We start from the raw sequence: 26,659 nt of genomic DNA on the forward strand, positions 1-26,659 counted from the left end.
GCTGGGACAATTAAACAAGCAGGTATGTACCTGTAACATATTACAACGAAGCAGCTTACAAGAAAGAGGGACATACAGAATCCTTTTACAATTGCAGATCTCGGGACAATTACAAACAGATCAAATGCTAAGGCCTTTAAGCGACAGGATCAGAACAACAGTAACAGCCCCTCGGGCCCAAGGAACACCTTGCCCAGTACTTACTGCAGGCCCTCCGCCATGCATTTTCAGAGCTCGAACAGTAGCAACCAACACCACCACATGAGGCCGGAGACCAGAATAGCGGCACTTAATATTGAAGAATTTCTCCATGCCTATGTCTGCACCAAATCCTGCTTCTGTAACTAGAGTAGGAATTAAAAGAAAAGAAGCTTGTGAGAAGTTGCTGGGTGGAGAAATCATGCCCCAATTATACAAATTGGAAGCTTCTTCCAAGAGGAAAACCCCCAAGCCAGTCATGATAAAAAATGGCAGATCCCTCCCTGCAAAACAAACAAACAAAAAATGCACTCCACACACTTACCAACAAAACCCTCTTTACCCACAAGCTTCAGTGCTATTTTGTCTGCCAACACGGAAGAATTCCCATGTGCAATATTGGCAAAAGGTCCAGCATGAACAAACACTGGTGTTCCCTAGAAAATGGGGGGGGGGGGGGGGGGGCAGGGAGGGAAGAGAGTGAGAACAAGAAAATCAGAGGACACAATATAGAAAATCTGGAGCATTCAGAAGTTAAGTATTATGGTAGCTGAAGGTAAAGAATAACACTTTTAGAAGACAGATCTTAAAGCCTTCTGATCAAACGTTTGTTATCAGTAATAAGGACTACAGGGCAAACAGGATTATAATAATCTCCACTTGTGCAGATATTAATCTGCTTAGGAAAAGGACAGCTAATGCCATTCTCCTGCATCCACACCATTTAGATTCCCAAAACACTTCCTGGTATTAAAGACAACAGAACAGAGATACAGCAAAGTGTAGTGCATTTTCTTGGAGTCATCCCACATGCCTTCTGCCGTAGCCCTGAACTTCAGGTAAGAAACCACAGTAAATCTCCAACTCTAAGCTGAGTAAGCCCACACTGATCGTGATGAACGAACCACACTGGTTGCTTTCAGCTTTGAGAATGCACGTACAGCAAATCACCTGTGCTCACCTCTAGCGTCTGCATGAGGTTTGGTTTAACAGCATCTTTCATCAAGACAGCCAGAGCACCAGTCACTCCCTAAAAGAAAAAAAGGGGCAATCAGTTTCCAGATGTACTGAGACCCTGAAACAAGTTCCTATGCAGTGTCAAGGCTCGCTTTTGTCCTTGTGAGCCTTCAAGACCAGAATCAGCAGTTGCTCTAGATGTAACTAACCCTAGTCAGTGCAAGGCAGAATAATGACCTTTACATCCATGTAAGAGGATCTGTGATTTCTGCTGAGGACAGCCTCTTGGTTGTGACTTTCCTTGGCCGTAACTTTATAGTGAAGGCATAAGAACAATTGGTGTTTCAATGCTATAACAAGGTTAGTAAATAGTAGCAAAAAAAGTAACCCTTATGTACGTATGGTTTACTGGAGCCTATTCAGTGGTACAAAACAGTGTTCTTTGGCTTTGCAGGCAGATTTGTCTTGAACTTCTTCCCTCCCTCAGCAACTAGGCTCTACATACTGACCTTGAAATGTCATAACAAGCTGCTACATACTGCCCAAGTCTCTTGTGCTGAAGTAACTTAAAGTGAACATCTACACTCATAAGAAAGACTATGCTGACATCATGAAAGGCAAACACAGGAGGCCATGTGTCCTCTGAGATGCAGCAATATAACCTGCTGCGATTCTGCTTCCTGCAAGGTGACAGTTTGTGATTCCATCCATGTCTGCCTTGGTAAGAGAAAATGAGGGTCTGGTTATCCTTATGGCTGACAGTCCAGTGGAAACCAAACCAGATGATGCCCAGCATTTGCAGAAGTAACTAGAATCACTATCATGGGTACTGAGCCAAATGGTCACAGCAGTTATGAAAAGTGAACCAGATTTCTTTTTCTTCCCTTTCAATTGTATTGCAGCACTCAATTATATGAAACTTTTTTTTTAAAGACATTTACTGCTTTGTTTCATTAGTTTCAATCTTGCCACATGAATGCTTATTTAACATTTAATGGATAAGCTTTAAACTTCCATCATCTCCAGAATAATGAAAACTACAGAGCAAGATTTCCATGGTGACATCTGAGGCTTGCAGCACTCAGTACATCCCATATCTAAAAACCTGTAGTCAATTTTTGATTCTACATTTCTTCCCAGTTTCTTTGCATTTCCTGGTACCACAATCATGACAGTGGTTACATCACAGCAGAAGGATCCAGACATTTCATTGTGCCAGTCTGGTCTCTGCAGTCACTGTGTTTCTGCCTGCATGAGTACGTAGCACAGTCCTAAAGATGAAAGCCAATGGCTGCCATGTGTGCAAACACACAACTTTCAAGAGAACCTGTTCAGCAGGTCTGATACCACCTCCATTCTGCAGTTGCATCGGACAAAATCAAACATAATTAGGTTAAAGTAAAAAAATTGTTGATATTAAAGACTTCTATCACCTGGCCTTTATATAAAACTCGAAGCAACTCCCTGCGCAGGCACCATTTGCCTCAACTGCTGATGGGCAGCAGGAGACTCTCCTGTTTTCCAGAACAGGGTTTAACTTAGGTACTTAAGGTTAAACTGGCAGCGTGCTAGCAGCAGGAATTAAGATCTCAAAGCTGCCTGCAGAACTTTGGCACGTGCCCTCCCTCATTCCCAAGATGTCTCAGATAAGAACATCTACAGACAAATGGTTCCCAGTCTAGCCCTTTTCCTGCAAGGCCAGGGTCAGGCCACATTGCTAATCTGCTGTTTCTTCGGCTTATCCTGAAAGGAAGTAAAACAAAAAGCCCATAGCAAGATAGCAAGAGCTTAGTACTGTGTGCCACCTTGCTGGAAACACAAGTCAGGATACCCAGGCTGTGGATTTGTCTCTCTCACTGGAAACGTTCATTCAGAAAATGCAAGACAAACCTCATTACCACCACATCATGCAAATTTGTAATACTCTTGTCTTTTGCAAAACAGGCTGTGAAATATCTACTACACGGGACAGCAGTAAGCACCAATACCGTAATTCTATTGACTAGTGCAACAGTCCTAAGCCTGTTCTCTGCCTTCAGGCCAAGCGGCAGGGCACAGTTCACACACAGGGCTCAACTCCCCTTCCCTTCTCCACACAGGGCTGCCGTCTTTAGGACATCTTGGAAGAAGTGTCTAGGTCATAGACTATTCCTCTGAGAAACCATGTGAAGCATCATTTGGGAGAGTGCTAGCTGACACACTCCACAAACATGCCAAGTACTGTAATAATTATTGCATGGACAGCTGCAAGACAGTGCTGCAGCTAGCAACTGCTGCTTAGGACTGCTTTACACACTGGTAATAGACATCACCAGTGCTACTACATTCAGCATTCCATGCACTGGAAATCAAGGATTTGTGTCCTTCAAAGGCTGCCTTATGGAGACCCTGCACTTTTTGCAAAGGGTTTGGCTTTTATAGCATTCATAGCCTCCCAGAATAAGATACATCCTCACCTACAATTAAATATGCACGAGGTTTTGTTCCTGCTCAGTGCTGTCCTCACTCCAGGGAGCCTGAGAAACAGGATGACCAGCAAGATGCATTTTAAATTCTTCCGACAAGCAAACAGGCTTTTTATTTAGAAGCCACCATGTATTTCCCCATTAATTCCTATGGTGCTAGCTCCAACTCAACACACAGCACATCTCACAGGACCCTTTGCCCCTGCCCAGGTCACACACACACACACTCTGGATAAGGTGCTAGCCACACTGAAGTAAAACACCTTCATTAACTCCAGGGGCTATGATTTCATCTTTAATCTTCTATATGCTAATGTCTTTTCTGTACAGAACTGTCCCTATGCTTTTCAGTCCGAGAACTTTCAGAAGCAATAGGAAAAAGCATTTAAGAACTGAATGACTCTTACAAGGTCATCTGCTGTAACTGGTTCTCCTCTCTTGCTGGAAGCTACTACCATTCTGCCCAGTCGCTTTTTCATATCATCTAGCCCATCAGAGAGAGCCAGAACTGCCATGATTTCACTGCTCACCGTGATGTCAAACTGAGCCTGCAAGAGAAGAATAAAGAATGCAAAGTCATCAAGATTCCCTAGTAGCAATCTTTACTTGCATTAAATTCTTGAAACAAGGCCAATTATTACCATCGTAACAACAACAACAAAAAAAATACAGACATACAAATATAAAAGATAAACTAAAGCATTACTCTCAGAACATACTTCATTTAATTTGACCATTTTAAACGGGATTTTTTTTCTGCAGAAGTAAAAACTACCTGTTTCATTGCTATTATATGACTCTCTCCTGGTACATACATTAGCGATTCATGTAAGAACGCCTGAGTAACAAATTTTATTTTTGAAGATTGAGGTTACTAACTCATCTGACTATCACTAAACAGTACAGTAAATGAAAAAAAAAATCATATTCTATAGGAAATGAGGGGTAGAACTCATCTGACATAACACAGACACCTCCATCTAAGCTAAGCACCCTGGGGACGTTTCAAGTCAATAGAAAGAGGCTTTTCTGAGCACAATTCATTTGAACTATTAATTTGACAGTTACTTAAGGGATGGGAATAGTCACAGCCCTGACTGCCTATTTTACTCTATTGATTATATAATGAATCTAAAGAACAAGCTCGGATACCGTGTCTAGTTTTGGCCAGATACATCCCACCCAAAGCATCTGCAGTGGTGAAGATTAGCCACTGCCACTTATCATATTATATACCACTGTTACTATGCCAGTTAACCCAGCTTGGGAAGCCAACATTCAGGAGAGAACAGGGAAGGAGGGAACAGACAATGAAACTGAGCACTGTGCTGGTTAGCGAACATAACTGCTTGGCTGAAGGGACTTTCTGCTTTCTCTTTAACAAGGTACTGGTAAAAGATGGAAAAATCTGGAGTTACAGAAACTTGCTTCAGGACCTCATTTTTCAAAGGACTTTTAAAAACATGCAAGAAAAGGGAACAATTACCGTTCGTGAGAAACCTTTTTCCGTTGGAGACTGTCCAATAGTGATTTTCCTAAGGAACCTGTCATTTGTATCCAGTACTGTGAGGAATAGAGAGAAAGATGAGAAGTCACGTTTCAAGTCATGTCACATCTGTGCACCATGACAAACACTCAAAACTCAACTAGATCACCTACGAAGGGAGGATGGCAGTTTGAGATACCATCCTCTCCTGAAGAATGGCAAGTGCTACTCAACATGATTCTTTCCCAAAACTGAACTGCAACAAAGTCAGGATACCCACCGTCACACGCGGGCCCTGCACTGCATCCAGAGGGAGCCTACCTCCCTCTACCCATGAACCGTAAGTCCAAAGCCTTTCTGAAAAGCAGAGCTGCTAGTATTATTCCAATTGCTTTTCCACCATCATTAGTCAATGTGGAATCAGGAAATTATCACAGCCAAAAAAGAAATGAAAGTATAATTTTAAAAAGTTAAGTGATAAAATGGTCAGATTCTGCCATTTAGTGAGAAAAGTTTCACGCAGCCCCATTAACTCAAATTACCCTGGAAACGCAAACTACCAAATACTGGCTTAAATTTGCTGTTTCTTACTATCTGCTTGAAAAATTCTAAGAATTTTATAAAATATTTCCCATGAGGCAGACTACTTTAGGCCCATTACAAGTTATGAAGCAGATTTTGGAGTACATTTCACACTGTTTTAATAAAAAGAAGAAACTTCTTGAGGTTTAGATCAAAAGAAAAATTTCCATATTTGAGATTTCTTTTGCTAGTGAAGTATGAAGTCTGCCAGACCAGAAACTGATTTTACCTTCAGGTATCTTTTAAAGCCTTTTAAAAATCTGGTCTTTATTTGCTGTCAGCCCCCAACAGAGCAAGTGGGCAGATTCAAACTGAGTTTAATCTCAGAGCAGAACCCTCTCCTTGCCCACCGGGCTTTCTCAGTCAGGTAAAAAGGCTGTTGGCTACAGCTGCCAAACTCAATCCCCTCAGTGACCAACAAATCCAGAAACAAACTTGCACCAATTCAGAGCAGATTCAAGCCCATGCATCAGACCTTTTAGAAATGGGATGCCAGCTACAGGCATCTACCCCACCAAACACTCAGGAGAGGCCAGCCCTGCCCTCTTCCCCATTTTTTCAGTAAACAGTTCCTGCTGCACTTGCAAACCTCTCTTTTGACACACGTTTTGTTTCTTAATAATTCCTTATTTAATGGCTCTTGTACCTCTTTGCCACGTTATGGTGCTTGGGTCAATGTCCAATCTCACAAAGAAGTTTACTTCTTCCTTTGTCAAAGTTGCAGGATCAGTTTTGTTAATGCCTAATTTCTATGGCAGGAAATGACAAATAAAAGAAAAAAGGTATAATGAAAAGATCCACAGAAATGAACCCTTCACTAGAGCAATGAGCCTTCGGCAGTAGCATCTGCATATTCAGAAATAAGGAGGGGCTGCCTTTTCAGTGTCCCTTCTAGACCCCACAACAACGTCAGATGATCCATACCGGTGTGTATCTGGAAGCAGAGCTTGCTGCTGGGCAGCTAGTAAAAGGCAAAGCAAACAACAGAGCTCATTAGGGTAGGTTATCACCAAGCTTTGTGCAAGGTATCTACAGAACGAGTAAGAGAGAGCGCTTTGCAGTTCCTTAACATACCTTGTTCTAACCATTAGTCTCACATGCTTACATCCACTTCTCATTAGTCTGCCTAGGGTCACTGCACGCAGCCATACGTATTTAAAGACACTGCTTTCGGCATGCTGGTTAGGCAGCACAAAGGAGGAATTAAACAATTCAGTCACAAGGCTGTCAGCATCCCAGAAAGCTGATCTTGAACATACTGAGAGGATGGGCAGCTTGCCAAGTTGCTTAATTGAGAGAAGAATTATCTCAAGAAGCCTGACACAAGCGCAAGCTTAGGAATGAGGAAAATGACTGAGTTGATTTATGAACGAGCAAGCTTTTTTTTTTTTAATTAACTAGACAGCTAAGTCATATTTTGCTCCTGAAGTAAAGCAGGCAAGAAGAAAGTCTTTTCCTCTTCAAGCACACAATTTAGAAAAAGAAATAAACGAACCAAACCCACCAACCAAACAAAAAGATATTTTTCTGGAGTATTAGCATCCTGTTCACATCTTGACATTTAATAATGAGAACAGTGGTTAGGGTAGACTTCCCTTAGCCATCCATCAGGAACACCAAGCAATATGATGTAGCTTCTTTGCTCAGCAACGGAAGCAAACCACACGTTCTCTAATGGTTGAGACATTATAGCCAATTAATCAGTTTTAGCTTCCTAAGAGTCTGACTATTGCTCCTGAATTCCAAATGGGCAACTGATCCAGCCTGAATACTGCACAAACGGGTTTGTACTGTGAATGAGCTTAGCAGGCCCCAGGCTGTCCTCCTAGCCAGAAGGTCCAAGCCCACTGCAAAACTATTCCTCTGTCAATATCATTTTTGCAGAAGTCAGGGACACATGCTAGTTCATATTAATTTCTAAGGATCAGAAGGGGAGCTGTGGTCTGCTCAGGGACTGCCACTCAGTGACAGGGGTACTCATCTTACTGGGAATCCTTTTTTGGAAAGAGGAGGAGTGGGCAATGTAGGGGACAGGTAGTTTTCAATTTTTTCCCCCATTCAATCTGGGTAAGACAAAATTCTGTATGTTTGCTTTTTGCTGAATTTTATAAATTGCCTTTTTTTGTGCTGTTATTAGCTATATAGCTGTCACATGGGAACTGTTCATCTCTAGCTGTAACTGGCTATAAGGTATGGAGACTGATTCTGGTCCCTTCTTAAACTGCATTAAGGACACTGAATTGACACTATTAACAAAGGGCACTAATCTCTTTGCCTACTCCCACTGAGTTACTCAGCATATGATAAAGAGAGTCCCATCGATGACTCTTCCCCTTGGGGCTGCACCTCACTGTTTTCTGTGCTGTAAGAAGGGCTATGGCTACCACACTTTTGCACTCTTACATAAAAAATAAATTCCAGCAGAATAACCTAGAGGACAACACAAGGGTTTCTGTAACCTATCTCTGCCTATGTTAAGGATGAGTAAATGGAACAGAACCAGAAACCAATGCAAAACCAGTGACCTTACCTGCAGTCTTCGGATCTGAATGTCTGAGAACTTCCTAACACCATTGACAGAAGGTACCAAACGGCTGTAAAGAGCCTTGCAGAATGAAACAGGTAGTTAATTAGCACTGTTGGCACACCCAAAACATCTTGGCCAAAGTGGGCTGGGCTCAAAAACATCACATGAAAGGATTGTACCTGGTCAGTCTGAGTTAGCTCATGGAATATACGTGCATCGACAGCAGCAGCGACCAGGTTGTTGGCTGCAGTGATAGCATGGATGTCACCAGTGAGGTGAAGGTTAAACTAGAAGAGATAAAACATATCAGTTACCTCATCCTGCTGCAATTTTCATTTATTTCAATTCATTGTAGACAGATGGAAAGAGAAGTATTAATAGCAATGTTAAAGTGAATGAGGGTGGAGGGGGAGAGATTGCTCAGTGCAGAATGTGGTAGAGAGGAAAGAATTTCTCTAAAACAGAAAAATGCCTCACCCACATTTATATCATTTTACAAACTTCCAGAATGAAGCTGCCAAATTAAAAGGTTTTTTTTTCCCCACAATAACAGTTTTCACAGGCTCCTTGACACCTGAGAAGGGCACATCTGCATTGCTCCTCTTTCACTTTCCTTCTGACCCCCTCCCATTATAAGCACAACAGGTTTCACACATACATTAGCAGAAGCTGCTGCTCCTACAAAAGTATCTGAGCTAAACTGAAACTAGCAACCTTGTGTAGTGCTAGCAGTAGAGCTGTGGTTGCATGGAGCTCTGCAAAAGCTAACCACTCAAACACTGAGCAGCACAGGCAGAACTTGTAGGCCACATACTACACAGTGACACTGCTAATAGTTTTCTTGATTCTAGCTCATTAAAAGGTGGTTTGTGTCTACATGAGCTATCTGGCTGCACTGTAGCTATACTGACAAATGGCTTGGGATATATAGCTTCCATGACAAACCTGCATTATGGTAAGGGAGTAAAAGGTGTGGTTAAAACAACCTTTTTTTCCTGTGTAGCAGAGCAACAAAGGAGGAAAACGAAAACAGGACATTAGAAAAGGTGGTATGACAGAAGACCTGACAATACTGTTCTGTTGAAGCCTTGCTACTGTGGTCTTAAAAACAGATAGCTCAAAGCAGAATGCAGCTAGTCACATGCTGATGATAAATCTTAATTAGTAAATGCTAATTGCTGTCTCATTCTACATGCACGCAACAAGAAGAAATTATTACTACCTTGGTTCTGCAGCATGAACTCAAAGTTTTTCACTTGCTAATCTTTTCCTAGGATGAAAGACGCATGCAGAAATACCAAATGACGTATCAAGGTCATTACTGTAACTAGTGACTCCATATACTTCAGGTTTATGAGACATCCACTGATTAAAACACCCCCACAACACTATGTGTATTAATACCACACAGATCATACTTAAAGAAAGTCCTTTCAGCCAGTTTGGTTCCAAGAGCGGGGCTGTTTCCCACTGCTGCACACAGTCAAGTATTTTGGCTCATCTTATTAACACCCCCAAGGAGGAGGAGATTATTTTTCCTGTCACATCTATCATTCACACATGTTCTTGGCACCTGACTAAATCAATATTCTGCTTCCTAACATTTCTTTTTTTTTCATGGACTTGCTGCATCAACTGGAGCAAACAGCCCTTTTGATCATTTCTGCTTTTCTTCCTAAAATTGCCCCGTGTCAATCTATAGTGCATGAGACAAAGGAAGAATTCTACAGGCAATTACTTAGAGAGTTGAGAGAAGCACGAGAGCACGTGCTACACGTGCCTTTCAATTCCCTGCCCCCAGACACAGGATTTTACTTGTTGCCAAGTCACATCAGAAATGTGCTGCAGTGCCAGTCCCCCATGGGCTGAGGTCTTGGCATTACTGACTCCCAACTTCTCTCTTCTCATTTCATGTTAGTAATCTAAAACACAAGTACACCAAAACAGCTCACAGAAAGTCGGTAACCACTGCCACTGACAGAACTCCTTAATATGCTTCCAAAATGTATTAAGTCGTCATCATCATCATTTCAGTGCTAGGAAAAAGGGACAGGGGATGTACATTGCTCAAGGGTATACAGAAATTCAAGGCACAGAAGGGGAGGGATCAGAGGAACTGGGAATCCCCAGTCCTGTTAAGTTCCCTAACCATGCAGGCACCCTTCTGAAACAACCAAAGATGCCTGTTCGTTGTTTGTTGTTTTTTTTTAAAAATGTGCTGAAATCAAGCATGCAGTTTTTGGGAGCGCTACACTGGGACATAAAAAGAAAAGATACTTCTAAGTTATCTGACTGCAGACTGCAGTATCTCCTCAAGGTCTGTGAGCTATGTGTGCAATGAGGCTTTGTATAAAGATTTACCTCATCCATGGGGATAACTTGACAATAGCCACCACCTGCAGCTCCACCTACAGAGAGACAATAGTCAAACCATGCAAATAAAGTTGTCTCCAGCCCAGAGTGGTATTACATGTGCTTGCTTAATGGCTTTCAGAAGGCACCTACTGTCGAGCTGCTTAGTTTAAATCCCAGTACAGCACTTGAAGACAACACTGTAGAACTTACCCAAGGTTTTTGTTTCTTAAAAGAAATGCAATCGTAAATATGAATTACGTTAAACTACAAGGCAGCAGAATAAATCTCTGAATGCCACCTTCCCCCATTTAGTTCAACTGCAACCAACAGAATACCTCATACCTTTTATACCAAAGGTTGGCCCCTGAGAAGGCTGCCGAACACAGGCAAAGACATTCTGATGAAGGTGTGCTCCTAAGGCTTGAACAAGACCGACAGTGGTGGTGCTTTTCCCCTCTCCTAGGGGAGTAGGAGTTATCCTGCAGTGAAAAAGCAGAACAGACACAATTGAACACTTGTAGTGGGTGAGACTCAACAGGGATAAAGCAGTCACCCAGCGATTGCAGTTAATGGCAATTCAAATTCTGGATTGGCTCAGACTTCAGCTAATCTTCATCAGTTTGAAACTGGAATGAGATTGGCAAATTATCCTATTATCTGCTGAAGACTTCCCCCTGAAACAACTTGCTAGTTACTCTTGAAGGCAGGCTACTAGACTAGAACTTTGACTATGATCCAGTCTTTCCTCCATAACCCTGACCTGCAGACCAAAACAATTCATTTCCCAGAGAGAAATGTTGAACTACATTCCACAATTTGCCACAAGAGATAAATCTATTTGCCAAACCACTAGATTTTCACAGTGTGATGTACCGAAAGCCAGAGCACCCCATACAGTCACCTTAACAAAAGACAATACAACAAGAAGCCATGCTAATAAAATTTCTTTCAGCTTGACATCATGTAAGTGATGCCTCTGTTAAGGCAATACCTACCCAGTTACAACAATGTATTTGCCATCTGGCTGGCTCTTCAGCCGTTCCAGAGCTGACAGATGCACCTTGGCTTTAGTTTGGCCATAGAGCTCCACCTCATCAGGGAACAGGCCAACTTCTCTTGCAACTTGATCAATGGGCTTGGGTATGCAAGACTGTGATATTTCAATATCACTTAAAGAAAGAGAGCAAGGTCAATTCATAAGTCAAAGACTTCTCACAAATTCCCCACTTCTGGATGGCACAAACTACACTTAATATATATTTTAAAAGGGAAGCTTTAACCCTTCCTAGTTAATCAATCCCACCCATACTGGCTACAGTAGAATAGACACATCCTCAGGAGTTCCTTTTATTTTTTTTTTTTAAAAAAAGCCAAAAACCCACCACAAACCAAACAACACCCCCCTGCCCAATCCTTTCACTTCAAGAATGCCTTTTTGTAGGCAATGTGTTATGCTCCTTTATGATATTTTCAACTGCTCCTTGGGGACTTGACACCAACTTCTATTTCAAGCTGCTAGGCTTCTGCCATGTCAGCCTGAAAATTTTCCAAAATACAAGTGTCTCGCTATTTGCTCAATCAGCAACTACCTAGCTGGCCTAAGAAGTCTGTGGAAGTCCATGTTCAGGCCTTAATATTATCAGGATGACCCAAGCCTACCCTTCAACATGTCACGGCACCATTGCAGGTTAGCTCTGCACTCTTAGGAAGACCTCACGGAACCTTCTCTCTACTTCTCTCCAAACTTCAATGCCAGCTACAATCTACATACCTGTATGCCCTGTATTACACAAAGCTTGGGAACAGAAGCAAGTATTATGCTGCATGAATACTGCCAGTGGCTTTATTTGAAAGCATTACCTTGGAACAGGCACCTTTAGGGTAAGCTGGTTATATTGGATGTTCCATTTTCCAGGCTGGAACTTCTCCAGAAAACGCTGTGCACTTTCCACTGTGCTCTAAAATGAGCATGAAAATGCGTTATAGCAACCACCACCATACGAACCATGCCGGTTCACAAAGACTCAGAAAGGGTTTCCTGTCCCATTTGTCTCAGTTTGAGATTAACACAAAGTGCTTTGATTAAAGCACATGCTGAAGTCCAAAATGAGATTCTGCTCGTAGTTTTCTTAAGAAGAAAAAAAACCCCACCGTGTCTATCTATCCATCTACCTATTTATCTGCCAGCATGCTGGATTTTTTGGGGTGTTCTGTGCCAGCAGGGTTTCTTAAGCAAAGCAGGAACAGAAGGAGCTGACTTATACTTCTACTCTCCTCCTTTTTATCCAGTCACCCTGTGGACAGTTCTAGAATTACAGCCAGAACACTGTAAGACAAGCCTACTCTTGTAAGATAAGCCTCACTGTTTCATGATACCACACTCAACATCACCCACCCCCCCAGAAAAACCCCAACAAAACCCTAACCAGAAAAATGCTGTCCTAACATTTCCTTAAGCTCCATCTTTTTCCTCAGTTAACTGAATCCAAATTGTTTGGACTAGAAGTTGGAAATCCTAACCAGACCTCTGTAAGAGCAAGAAGGAAGCACCAGTTGCTTTGCTACTATGCTGAAGGACAGCAGCAACATACCCCAATTGTAAAGGCAGAGGAGATGACCAGCAGTCTCAGTCTGCCCACATACCTGCATTAACATGGCCACAGTCATAGGCCCAACACCACCAGGAACTGGGGTGATGTAGGAAGCTCTTTCCTTTGCTGTACTATACGCCACATCTCCTACAACTCTTTTTCCACTGGCCTTTGTGCTGTCTGGGGATATAAGGAAAAAGTAAGTTACACATCACTGTAGGAGGCAGCACTGGCTGAAACTGAAGACTTTTCCTCTGTTGGAGTAAACAAAACAGAAGCTGAGTATCCAGGAAGCTGTAAAAAAAGATAAAAAGTTAGAACAACATCACAAAATGAAGCTGTTATCATCATACTTCACTCAGAGTGTCAACATCTCATGCAACGTGTCTTTCCATTAAGCACCATTTATCCTCAGCCAGACAGATCTCCCTTGCCTTGAGACCAAGTGTTTTCTCAGTGGCACATGGCCCATAGGGCAGTCTTAAGATTACTTCAAAACAAATGCAAAGGGACCAAAGCACAGACCAAGCCTTACATCTCTGCACTAATAAACCACAAATGGGACACACAATAGAGATGTCACCTGAATGATTCTCTTACAGCTCCTGCTGCATTGCGCTGAAGGATTAGTACGGCTTCCAGTTTGAAGGAGATATAAGCTAATGGTCTAAAAGAAGTGTGAGAGAAGAAACATGGCTGACTTGTTCCAAAACTCTAGGTTTACATTTGCTCTGTTCCATCTGGGAGGACATCTTGGCCTTACTATTGAACAAAATCACCTGCCTTTACAGAAACTGAATGCAGAAAGTGCTGAACTTTTCAATTACTCCTTGCCGTTCTAATGATGGACTGGTAAATACTGCAGTTCACAGATCAGAGCTGTGTCAAAACAAACCTCACAGGTGGCTTGAGAGCTCCAGTAGAATAATCTCCTTTCTCTCTGACAAAAAAAAGTGAGAAACAAACAAACTATATCCTGGTGCACTACATGACCTGACAACGGAGAAGCAGATACAGCACTTCTTTCCAGTGGTGACCTTCAAGGTCTCCCATAAAGAGAGAAAAAGACAAAATGCATTAGTAAACTAGCACAGTCATCTAAGGAAGTTGCTGATTACGGACACAGCCTATCAAAAAAGGAAAATTTAAGTTCCTCCTGGAGTGGCAGATCCTAATTTCAGATCTGAGGACTCTAGGGAACTTAAGCAGTGTGAAAAACCTGAAGATAGATTTTAATGTTGTTACATTGCGGTATTATATTGCATACAATAAGTGTACATTTGCACAGAACACAATCAGTAAGTTTAACGTACATTTGGCGAGTGGGAGGAGTAGAAGAGAAACGAAACTCCTAAACAGCTGATTATATAAAACCAAAGAGGGAACAAAAGCTGTTCCTGCCAACACTAATTTTTAGCTGCACTGTTGCTGACAATTAACAGCTTGGATGTTTTGCTGTGTTTATGTTTTAATCAACGCTTCTCCCTAAAGTTCAAAGCCTGATCAACATCACAGCTGTTAAACACTGTTTTTACAGCAACTGTCAGCTTTGCTGCCTGAACTGCAAACCAGTCTGGCCTTCCAGCCTAGAGATCAGCTTAATCAAGATTGCAGAAGGCAAATAACATAATCATATTTTCTTCTAAGGTTACCAAGCAGGCTTACCAGCCACCCTGGCCAGGAAGTCTCCAGGCCCAAGAATGAAGAAAACAAGTAGGCACTCCAGACACAAACAGCCTGATCTGTTACACAGACACAGTGATGAGCACAAGCCAAACAAGCCCCCAGACCCTGCCCCTGCATCCTCACCTCACACCAAGCACTGCTGAGCACAACTTGGGAGCTATTCCATTACCTTTAAAATATTCTTTTGCAGGGAAGCTCACATACAACACTTTCTGCCTCTCCCCGTAATTTCACCTTCTCAGTACTCATTATCCCACTCTTAACAAAACAAACAAACCAAACTACAGAGTATCAGTGACACCATAACCATTCCCACTGCCTGTGTCTTCTCTGGTCCAGCAGGTTCTCCGGCCAGCTGGAACACACAAGAGTGCATATCCAAGGACTCTGAAACCAAAGAAGTGAAGGACATGCCTACATGTATGGAATAACAGGTATGATGATATCCATCTGTCTCCAGAGACAGCTGTATGACAGTATGTATGTTGACAGTAAGGTGCTGAGAGTTAGGTATGTTGAGTGCAGCTTCTGGACCACAGCTAATTCACAGTCTTGCTTTCACCAGGCACAGGCTGGGAATATCCACGTGACTTCCAAGCAAGCCTGTGCCAACGTACGTGCAACTAACACGTGCAACTACCATGTTTCTCATGGATATATGACTGCAAATATACAAGGCCATACATGACCCTCATCTATAAAACATGATACCACCTGCCTACAGTCCGCTTTTTTTAGACACCATTCTGAAAGGTGTTTCATGAGGTACCCAACACAACCTGACCTTACAGGCCTGTGATGACAGCTTGATTCCTAGTACACAAAGATACAGAGTATCAAGTCAAGGCTTTCTATATCTTTCTAGCTCCTCTGGTATTTAAAGAGCGTGGCCACCACGATCCAGAGGCTGATCCTCCTTTCCTGCTCTCATATCCTACCATTCAAGGTTCCCTCTTGGCTAGGGCTGCAAAATCCCATAGCAGAGAAGAACGTTGAATGAAGTTGCTTCCTCCATCAGGACACAGAGAAAGACACCTCAGGGACTCTGCCATCTCTAGGAATATCCTCTGCCTGCACTGTTCTCTCCTGTAGCAGAGCAATTTCTACAGGCCTGGATTAAGGCATTCAGAACATTTGGAAAGGGAGAAAGACACACTTGTCTGCTCTAATAGAGGTTTCAGGAGATCCTCTCTTGTCTGTCTCTACCTGGAAGAGATTCTGTTCAGCTGTAGAACACATGAACATAAAGCCAGATGTGCTTAAACTGCCTACTCTACCCTCCAAACTGGCAGCCTTGGGGGTATACAGGCCACCCTCCAATTAAACATGTAACAGCTGCATTTGCACAGAGCTACATGGCTGTAACATTTTTTTAACTCTGCCTCAGCAAGTCTGCAAGAGGTTGATGTCCCGATATGTCAAATCATATTGGGATTTAACTGTACAGGGCACCCCGACTTGCAAAGTATAAGCATATCCAGAGATTGCCATGTCCTCCACACAACTCACACCTACACCTAGGAGACACTAGCTGGGTGCACTTACAGCTATGGTAAGATGTATGGCAACTGTGCTATTTTTCCACCCCTGCCATGGTCAAAGCACCACCACAGCTAGCAGCAATATTCTATCTGTACACTGATGCAGCTGCAGAAGCTGGCAAACTAGCCGCTGTTCCTTCTGTAGCATTGCAATTCCCACAATTCTGGCACTGTTTTCCCAAAAGATTAATCTGAAAACTTTTTCACAACCTATTAGAAGAGAAGAAAGAGGCAGGAGAAAATTCAGCAGCTTCAGAAAACCACATGAAAAAAAGAAAGTCTGCAGCATCCATCAATTTGAAATCTGACAGTTTCCACCGTACTCTACCAAGCCCCGATTACCGAGTCTCACAATGCCATTAAGTGCATTGTCATGCAACGCTGACTAGGCTGGGTGTACAAAAAGCTCAGATCTCTGTGCACAGCCCAAGGCAGCCTAATTGCAAAGAAGCAGGGATGTGTCCTCAGAGATGCAGTTTACATCAAGCCTGAAAAAAGGTCATACCATCATATGTCAGAAACACAATGGTCGTTTTATTTGCAGCATGTTAGTGGGGGAGGCTCCAAGCCATTCTGCTTCATGCAAATCAGCAGTGACCCTGTGGGTTTTGGCACACTGCCTAAGTTTGCGTAGCTTAGCACAAATACATCAAGCAACAAACAGCAACAGCAGATGACTTTTTAACTTTAATTAAGACAGAAGAATAATGTTTTAAAATGCAACTCAATGTCATCTGTGAGGAACAAGACCGCCGAACAGAAATTTCTTTACATTCCATTAAATAATGGCAACAAAATGTCTGATTAATTATGAAAACTACCTTTTAAAAGCCTTGTGGGCGTAGCAGAGAGATAGTTGGATGGTGACAAATTTTCCATATCATTCAATATCTGCAATTTGGATTTAAAACAAGATGAAAACAAATTGCCAGACTGTGTGTTCCTCCTCTATAAGGAAGGAGTAGCTAAGTGAAACCCTATCCTAAAATCCAGTATGTTAAAGCACTTTATTCTAGGCCAGAGCCACTGTCACCAAAACTCTTGCAGAAGCTGCTTTGTTTCAAGACAACAGCTATTCAAGCCTAAGAAGTTAATGTTGTAATTCAACAAATCCACAGCTTCTTTAAGAGACCACTTGCCATTTATGTATTTTAAACATGACAGCTTAATCAGATCTAACTGCAAAGTAATGACAGCAAAGTTGTGCACTCACAAGTAACAACAGCCGCAAGACTTCACTATGTAGGTGGGGCGAATTACATTGATACTCTGTTGTAGTATTTCCTAGGCTTCCTCTTTCCTCTACTAATCATTAGCCTTATCAAAGGCAGAAACAAAACTACCCCTGATCTGCTTTAGAACAGTACTTTGGACCAAACTTTTTCTTTACTCTGGCATCTTCAGAGGTTGCCATCATTACCTAAGACAGATTTAAAAGAGAAAGAAGTCTGCATTGACTAGAAACACCAAGGAAACAGTATCCATGTACTTACTTAGCAACTGCATTTATATACAAATAAACACATCCCCACGCTTTATACATTACCCACGCACCTGGCACATGGTTAATTCCACAGTCTATTACGATTGCACCAGGTTTGATCCATTCACCTTTTACCATTTCAGCTTTACCAGCTGCAACCACCAGGATATCAGCTTTACCAACCTATTAAAATAAAAAAAAAGTCAAATAAACAACTCCGTATCACACCAGTAGTAGAAAAACACAGAGCTGCTTCAGCAACAACTGAGGTCAACTCCAGTTGCAATGAAACTGTGTGCTCACCCATCACCACTGGAGGAATGAAAGGGCATCATCAGCAATTAAAGGTAGCTAGCAGTTCCTTGGCAAGGACAAATTCTTGCAGGCAGAAATTATGGCCTATTTTCACACTCTGTATACCCTGAACTACTGATAGTCAACACTTCCCAACCTCCTTTGAACTCCTCCATGATTTCAAAGTAGATCACACAGACTACTTTTAGACAAAATTAAAGCCTTCTGCATATTCTTATCTTCCTCCCTTCAAATATCCCTGCATATTCAGCTGCTCTTTTCAATGCTAGAAATAACCCAGCCACTCATCAGACAGCAGCCAAGAACAACCCCTGCACAGGATGTGAAGCGGCACTTCACTTGTGGCAGCACTGCCTTGTGGTTTTTATGTCCAGCACTGTGTAACATGCAACTCCAGGGCAAGCTGATTCTAATTCAGCATTAATATTCATTCAGACAGTAATCAGTAAATTTGACAGATCTGGTCCAAAGCTGGCTGATTAAAGCTCGTTGACAGTTCTTGCACTGCTTCATTCATGTTTGCTTAAGAAGCTGCTATCCCTTGGAATTTTTTGTTTAATCTTCAAGGGAGATAAACTATTTTTAAGATTTCATTAAGAATTAGCACTTCAACTGTTAATCAACCTAATGACAGTCTTATTGAACAGCAACTTAACGGCATGAGGCATTGCAGTGTTTCTGATCATCTTTGTGAGTTATATTCAAATACACCTACCCCCTTTTCAGCTGTAATACTTGCCTACAGAGCCTGGCAATGTTGATTGCTCTACAAAATCCAAGTAGGTGGCAGCACAGCAACACACTATTTCTGTCACTCTCACTGCTAAAGAGGAAAATGGTACCAACTCCCAATCACAGAAAACAGACTGAAGAAAAACCCTGGAGAAAACATTTGGTCTAGCATTTCCCAGCCATTAGAGCAAAAGACCACCTGGCCTTTTCAGAAAAAACCCAAAACATATGCTACCTTGTGGGCCACTACATGGAGATTAGGAAAGGATGATTAAATTCTCAGCTTTTGCCCAAAGAAAACAAAACCAGTAATTTTATCGTTATACTTAAAACACTCTAAAGGGCCAAAAATAATCCAGATCCTATTCCACCAGAAGCACTTACACAACCATGCAATGAACAGGACTAGGAAATTCTTTCAGATGAAAGACAACCCCGACCCAATGAATTAAGAGTATCAACACACCACGTAGCAACACGCAGCTGGCAGCATTGGCTTGCAGCAGGTAACTACAGCCTCGTGCATCCAGCCTGTCCTTACCTCCTCAGCCAGCGTTGTGGTCTTTGAATGGCAAGTGGTTACTGTTGCATGATTCCAGAGCAGCAGGTCATGCATGGGAGCACCAACAATCTTACTGCGACCAACAACTACAGCTCTTTTCCCTGCAACCTGGACACCTGCACCACAGAAAGTAAAAATAAGTCATTGTGCATAACAGTACAAACTAATCCAAATGGCTCTGGAGTCTTTTGGTCAGTTTAAGTCTAGCTCTGGTACTTCAGGATACTCTTTTTCTTCTGGATTGTGTATGACAGGGAATTGGAGTCGGGAGGGAAGAGGGAAGGACCATTTTAAAACTAGTTCTTTTACTACCTGAAAATGCAGAGATGAAATGTGGGATCTTAACAAAAGTTTGCATGTGCAGTCTTGTAATGTGCATAATTTCTCCCCTTACTAGAGATTATTGCACTCAGGAATAATGGATGGAAACCTCCTTACCTGTCTGCCTGATCAGTTCCATGCATCCTTTTGGTGTACAAGGAATAAAGCAGTCTCCAAGGTCCCCTCTAGAGAGTTTCCCGGCATTGATGCTACTTAAGCTGTATTTTGAAAGAATAAAGGCCAAGTAAGATTCCCAGCCTCATGATCACCATTCAAAGGAAAGAAAAGGAAAAGAAGAAAAAAAAAAGTTTTCTTTCTGGAGTAGCTGTCATGCTCTCCAGGGGTAAAGTCAGTTTACCCATCTACATCCTTCTCGGGTGCAACAGCATTGGTTATTTTTTCTGTATTGATGGGTTTATCAGAGTCAAGTGGTAGCTGCACTATAAAGCCATGAACAGCCGGGTCTCCATTCAAAGAAGCAATGCACTTGAGGACCTACAACAAGTAAAAGCCAAAAATCTAATTGCTGATAAACTGAAATATGACTGATGTAAAGGAAAAAGCATAATACTATCTGGATTAAAAGATACACACAATACGTTTAGGTTTTCCACCCAAGAGTACAATTGACTCACTTTTTTTTATTTTTAGAAAAATACCTGTTAAAGTCTTTAAATTTTACATTGTAGTGCTTTAGTTTTCTTTTAAAAACAAACAAAAAAACCTCAGCAGGTTCCAGTTCTTTTTTTCATGAGTTAATATCCATAGGCAAGTATTTTTTTATAAAATGAGAGTACAAATGTAAGTTAATTTCCTGAACCCAACAAAGTTATGTATGTTTTCATTACTGGCTGTATTACTTACGTCAGCTTCTGTTGCTGTGTTTGGCAGTTTTATGTGATTGGCACTGATCCCAATCTGAAAATTAGAACACCAACAAATTATCCGATTTGTGAACTGAAAACAGAGACTGATGTGGCTCTTCTCTCAGTCCAGCCGCGTCACAGCTACATTCTGTCACATTTCCCAGGTCTACCTCCTGTTCCTGTGGCTACAGTCCTATTATTTGGAAATACCATCAATGAAAGGTAAGAGAAAAGATTAGTGCTTTGCCTACTTAGATTGGTCCATACTTCAACTGTCCTATTTGCCTTTTGACATGAGTAACACCATCTTGGCTTGACAGCATACCGTACAGAAATGCCAGCAAAGATGCCAGATGTCACCTAAGGAAACAGGGACTCATCTATGTCCCGTGCCCTGCTGTAGCATGCAATATACCACTCAGTGACAGATGCAAGGTAACTGCAGGTACCAGACATTCAGGGAAGGTAAGCACATGGCCACAGGTCAGGAAAGACAGAGCACCAGCACTTGAGACACACACGATCTAGGAGATGATCACACAAAAAGCGGCACCAAGCCACGCTGTTGTTACTGGAGCACCCCACTTGGCTAACTGTCAGGCTGCACACCTATACTACTTCTTTAAAACGAAGATACCAGGCTAACGGTGGTTTCTCCGACATGGGCAAAGCTGAGACAAACCTATTGGATTTGCATCTGCTTTTTCATATTCAGATTTGACCTACTGTAGGAGTGTAAAAAGAAATATTTTTGGCAACAAGTTTGGGCATTACCTCAGCAGCAGCCTTCAGCTTCATATTAATGTAGAGGTTCGAATCGTCCCGATTTCCAACCTAAGGATTAAAAGAGTTGAGTCACATTGCAGAAGTGAGACCTAGTCACAGGCTGAGATGGGCTTAACCCTTAGCTTCCTTGGAGCTACACCAAGGAGACAGAGGTATCCTTGAATAACTGTAAAACACACTGACAGAGGCTATAAGTAGCTGGAGCTTACAGGAAAATGTTCTTTCAAGTAACAGGCAGCTACAGACAAGTTGTCTGATCTCCTGCATAAACACATTTACACCTGTTGAAAAACCTTAGAAGTTCTCCAAAGGAGAATATACTGCCTGCCATCTCATCTAAGAAAGTTAATTCTCCAGCTAATTAACATGATCAGCAGGTGTTGATAACAGTCAATTATCCGATTAAGGCTTTCAGAAGAGTTGGGCCTCTTTGATACCCAGGAATCTTCATTTCATGCACATGTGTGCGCCTTGATGGACAGATTTCTTCCAATGCTGTTTCGAACCTTGAGAATTTTCTTGCCAAATGAAAAAGCAACAAAACAGGAACAAAGTGATGGGCAAAGAAAAAGCAGTAAGTGGAACAAATGCCTGTAGTTTTTGGCAGTATGGGGATGCTTACAGTACAACTGCATTTCAGAAGACCGTCTGCATCATCCTGTATGTTTTGTTAAAGGTAATACTCCCCATAACCCTAAGAAAAAGAGGGGCAAATAAGGAAAAGCTGACAAGTATATTCTTGAAACCCCATTCCCCGGTACTTGGGAGCTATCCCCAGTTCTCACACAGATTACAAGCTGCAGGGGTGACTGCATTACCTTATCACCCAGCACACACTGCTGCTTCTTCCCTGGGGTTAGACAAAGGGGCTGTCTCCCCTTCAAAGTCTGCTGGGTTTAGGAAAAGGTATGCCTCATACAGGGCAGAAAAGTGCAGGCATCAGGAGATGTCAGCAAATAGACCATACATATATTGTGCAAAAGAGGACCTTCTGGACTACAGCACAAAAAATAAAGATGCACTGACTTATTCTTTGAGGTCAGAGAACACCAGATACCTCCCCAAGACAAGAGCACATATTGTGCAGGGTGCTATATTAACAGAAACAGCTAGCTGCCCTGACTTAACTGAAAAATAGACAGCTGAGAATATCAGTATTAGGAGACGACTCCAAGCCCAGACCATCTGGTAGCTTACAAAAACATCAGAGAGCCAAAAAGCAAACAGGTTGTAAAGGACTCTGAGACAACTCAGGATTGATGAGAACATAGGCCAACCAAGAAAAAAAATCCAGTAACACTACAAGAAAGCCATTTTTGAAGACAGTTTACAAGGTCAGCAATTCAGCAACTTCCATCAAGGCATTCCTTACTAAATTTTAAATAAAAGACTTTCTTCCTTCCTTTCTAAGCACCTGAGGACAAGTCTTCTCTAGATACGATCTTCTTAAAACTAATGGAAAAAGAAAAACAGAAAAAAACCAAACCACAAACAAAATCATCCCTGGCATTGAAGAGAAGCACGGTCTTTCGTATTGTAGTAGTCTTTAGCACTCTATTCCAGGGACAGGCAATTCAGGAGCCCAAAATACTGAATAAGGACAGAAGCTACTTCTGTAAGCAGCCACTTACTACAGTCCATCAATCCTTTGTGGCTACACAGTTCCTTCCTGTTACATGACACTTGCTACTGCTAGCCACCTTCTGATCTAATAAGCACAAAGAGTTTCCATTTCTTACAGCTGCAAGGAAAAACAAAAATCACCGTAATTCTGCCAAACACAGGCCACATCCCTGTGCCGAAGAGTGCATTTTTCCTCCCGAAGTGTTTCTGTGTAGACTTGAGCCCTTACTCACACTTCTGACAGGCCTCAAGTTCACCAGTGGGATTTTGTTCCACCCTGTGCACTCCAAGTCTTCTTGGCCAAAGGTGGTTTTGGTTGGGGTCTGCCCCTCACCCTCTCTCTCCGTGTTCTGATGTAACAGCAGGCCAAATCCCTTAATAAACACCTATTTCAAAGATTTCTGGTACAAACATCTCTGAAAGCTGACATGCTTGGGGGCTCACACAAACGCAGAGACTTAGAATAGAGGCTACAAGCACTGCTTCCTCTTAATGGGTAAGAAGCCTACTTTCACCATTTCACAAACACAACACTCAGAGAACTGCAAGAGTCTGATGAAAGAAAATAACCCACTCAAAACCCCCAAACTGTTTCTGGGCCTCAATGCTTGGAGAAAAGGCATCACAGAACTGTGTCACCATCCCACAGGGAACTCTGCCCTTCTGTTCCTTACAAAGCGTTATTGTTGCAAGGCAGCTTCAATGGAGCTCGTCAGCTGTACACTTACCATTGCAAAGCAACACAGTTTTTCTGTAGTTGTCATTAAAGAAAACAATACCTGCAAAATTGCGAGTCCTGGTCTGAAGCCTGGAAATTTCTCTTTCATCTCAGCAACTTGCTGCTTTAGTCTCTCTCTCACTTGTCTGAAGAGGAGGGAAAAAAAGAAAAAAGGTAGGAGTTAATCAAGGGGTTGAATTCTCATACAGTGTAAGTCAGGAGTTGAAAAGATGACAGATGGGCAGACAGGCAAACATGTAGTTATGCTTTGAGTACACAAGCCCCAGCCATCTCAAAATAATATTAATGTCCATAAACGATTATGATGCTTTGGAAGTTTCATTTAAACTGATTTTTTTTTTTTAAACTTCACACAGTGTTTCTCCACCCTCCTCTTCATCACCTCATAGGATAAAAGGGTAAAAAAAAAAAAAAAGTACAAGATCTGGCATGGCAATTCCTGGGATTTCAAACTCCCTACTCAAAAGTAGATAATCTTTCCACATATGCTGTACCAGATCTAACAGTCTTCCACAGACACCAGTCAACACTGTCACACGTGCTGTCCTGGTAAAGGATGACCAATCTACAATGGTAAAACTCTGGAAAAAAGCTAAGCAAACAGGGGGTACCCAAAGATACACCTCTTCTGCAGCTGGGCAGTACTATGTGTTTCTATTCCCTGCCTGCTTGGCCTAACCCAGGCTGGACAGGCTGCAGTCCTACACCCACCTTCCTGCCACCAGTCTGCTGCTGGGCTTGTCAACACACAAGCAAGAAAATGCCCCCAGCCTAAGGGCTTCCAAACAAGAGGAAGACTTTTCCATGGGAGCAGGAAGAAAAATGGGAGGTGGAGAGAGGTGAAGTAGTCAGGGAAATTAGCTAAACCCTGGGATGCAGTGTGTGGGTCAACTCATCAGTGAAGAATAGTTTAAGGATACAATTACTAAAATACAACTCTGAAATGGAAAGCATGAGAGGATTCCCTGCCTAGTTAATCTAGCTCAGATGTCAGCTCATACCCAGTTTACTATGCAACGTTTTAGAGAGAATAAGCACCCACCACTGATAAGTTAGTCACAGACAGCTCAAAAGCCACTGTCACCACCCTCCCCCGCCTTGTACTGCTCTCTAATTTCTCAACCACTGTGTGCCCCCACATGCATGAACCTTCACTGGGGAAGATGGTGGCGAAGAGGTGCTGGTACAAGGTTCAATGTGCTCATTCCAATTTGAAATTCTGCCTAGATGCAGACCCAGCATCACTGCTCTATCTCCCCACCAGAGGCACTGAGGATTCAGAGAGAACTGACCAGTCATGCCCACCTCAGGCTCACGGTGCTGGAAGGGGCTGCGGCACTTCACTGCAAATGCAGGAGATACTCACTCAGAAGCAAAACCCAGGCAAGCAAACCACACAGAGGCTTGACAGGTCTGTGCTCCACCACATGATCTCCAGCCCATGTCCCACCCACTGTTTATTAAAGAGATGAGAAGGTTCTACCACCACGCTTAGCAAATTTACCCTGCTCCAAACACCCTACCATTTAAAATACAGATGGTCTCCCTCCTTGGGCTCATCTACCCAGCAAACGAGTATCACAAGGTCTGCTACTTCCCAAGCAGAACCAGACTTCCCAGACTGGAGGAGGTGCTGTTGGTGCCAGTTCATTAAAAATGCACAAGTGTACAGGGACAGAGAAAGTAGCTGATGCCAACTGGGAGGCTGTGATTCCTGCTGCCATATAGGAATATTCCAGGATGACAGACAGCCAGTAAAACCAACTCTACCCAGTAAAGATGAGCTCCAAATCAGCAATGCCAGAGGCAAGAAGAAAGGGAAATGGGAGCACATGGCTCTGCTGCAACCCAGCGGCACTGATCCCAGGGGACCGTTGCAGCCAGCCCAGACAGAAGCAGCCCTGAGGGTGGTTAGGTCAGATCTTGGGGGAATCCTGTAATGTCCTAAATCACGCACCTCTTGGCCCGCATCCTGAATCATGCGGTCAGAGCTCTGCTGCACCTGAGGAGTGGGTTCAGAGTATTTATAGGTGTTTGCGTCTGGCCAAGCTGTTCAAAGTCTCTTAACATGCTTTGGTAAAAGAGGCTGTTTTCCACCTTACTTAAGAAACAGTAGTTCCTAGGCTTCCTTTAGATATCACCTCTGTAAAAGACCTGACACTAAGACTGGCTAGTAAGTTCAGAAAACAGTGTCATAACAAGCCTTGTCCTAGCAATTCTCCATGCTGAAGTGACAGAAGTTCATCTGCTGGGTAGCAAAATCACCAACTGCCTCTCCTTACACTCCAGACATAAGCTCCTAGGGAAGGCACCGAATCTACAACTGCAAACACAACAGGGGCTGAGCTCATGAGCAGTCTGTAACAACAATGCAATGATCCCAAGAAGCATCAGAAACCCACTGCACGTGGTCTGTGAGTGGGTACTGCGGGCCAGCTCTTTGATGGAGCTGTTTCTGAGAACTGCCTCCAGTGTTCCAGTAAGGAAAGCACAGCACTGGTTTGTAGTCTGCAAACAAACGTGAAATGTATCATAATTTATGACGCAGTAAAGCCCTCACACGGGACAGTCAACTGGAAAGGGTCTCAGATCTGGGTTTTACTTTTAATCCAGTCTTCTCAGTGCAGGAGAAACAAGCCCTCCCAAGGGTCTAGTTTCCATCTGTCTCCTGTGAAGCAGGGCTGTGGCATGCTTTTACCCCCAGCAGCCATGACTATTCACACACTATATTGCTGTCATTTTCTTTAATTAGGCACTAGCGCACTTCCCCTTCAGCTACAGAAGAAAGGTAGCACACGCTTAAAGTGGTGCTGCCGGTGCCGATCTGCTTCAGAAGCCCTGAAT

The 26,659-nt window shown here is 42.6% G+C and overlaps 1 protein-coding gene across 1 annotated transcript in view; it reads right to left on the minus strand.

Moving 5' to 3' along the window:
- The window catches only part of MTHFD1 (methylenetetrahydrofolate dehydrogenase, cyclohydrolase and formyltetrahydrofolate synthetase 1), a 42,770-nt gene that overhangs the window by 10,343 nt on the left and 5,768 nt on the right, over positions 1-26,659 (minus strand). Inside the window, exons 2-21 of the mRNA XM_055716090.1 lie at positions 23,856-23,940; positions 21,442-21,501; positions 20,666-20,719; positions 20,160-20,296; positions 19,919-20,019; positions 19,460-19,596; positions 17,943-18,054; positions 13,214-13,341; positions 12,431-12,528; positions 11,566-11,739; positions 10,913-11,049; positions 10,577-10,623; positions 8,395-8,502; positions 8,219-8,293; positions 6,335-6,437; positions 5,107-5,183; positions 4,028-4,168; positions 1,160-1,228; positions 524-635; positions 205-344 (exon numbers count right to left, since the gene is read on the minus strand). Of these exons, the coding sequence (XP_055572065.1) occupies positions 205-344; positions 524-635; positions 1,160-1,228; positions 4,028-4,168; positions 5,107-5,183; positions 6,335-6,437; positions 8,219-8,293; positions 8,395-8,502; positions 10,577-10,623; positions 10,913-11,049; positions 11,566-11,739; positions 12,431-12,528; positions 13,214-13,341; positions 17,943-18,054; positions 19,460-19,596; positions 19,919-20,019; positions 20,160-20,296; positions 20,666-20,719; positions 21,442-21,501; positions 23,856-23,940 (2,095 nt within the window). The remainder of the gene's footprint in view (positions 1-204; positions 345-523; positions 636-1,159; positions 1,229-4,027; positions 4,169-5,106; positions 5,184-6,334; positions 6,438-8,218; positions 8,294-8,394; positions 8,503-10,576; positions 10,624-10,912; positions 11,050-11,565; positions 11,740-12,430; positions 12,529-13,213; positions 13,342-17,942; positions 18,055-19,459; positions 19,597-19,918; positions 20,020-20,159; positions 20,297-20,665; positions 20,720-21,441; positions 21,502-23,855; positions 23,941-26,659) is intronic.

Source organism: Falco cherrug, chromosome 7 (assembly GCF_023634085.1).
Source record: "Falco cherrug isolate bFalChe1 chromosome 7, bFalChe1.pri, whole genome shotgun sequence".
Taxonomy (NCBI): Eukaryota; Metazoa; Chordata; class Aves; order Falconiformes; family Falconidae; genus Falco; species Falco cherrug.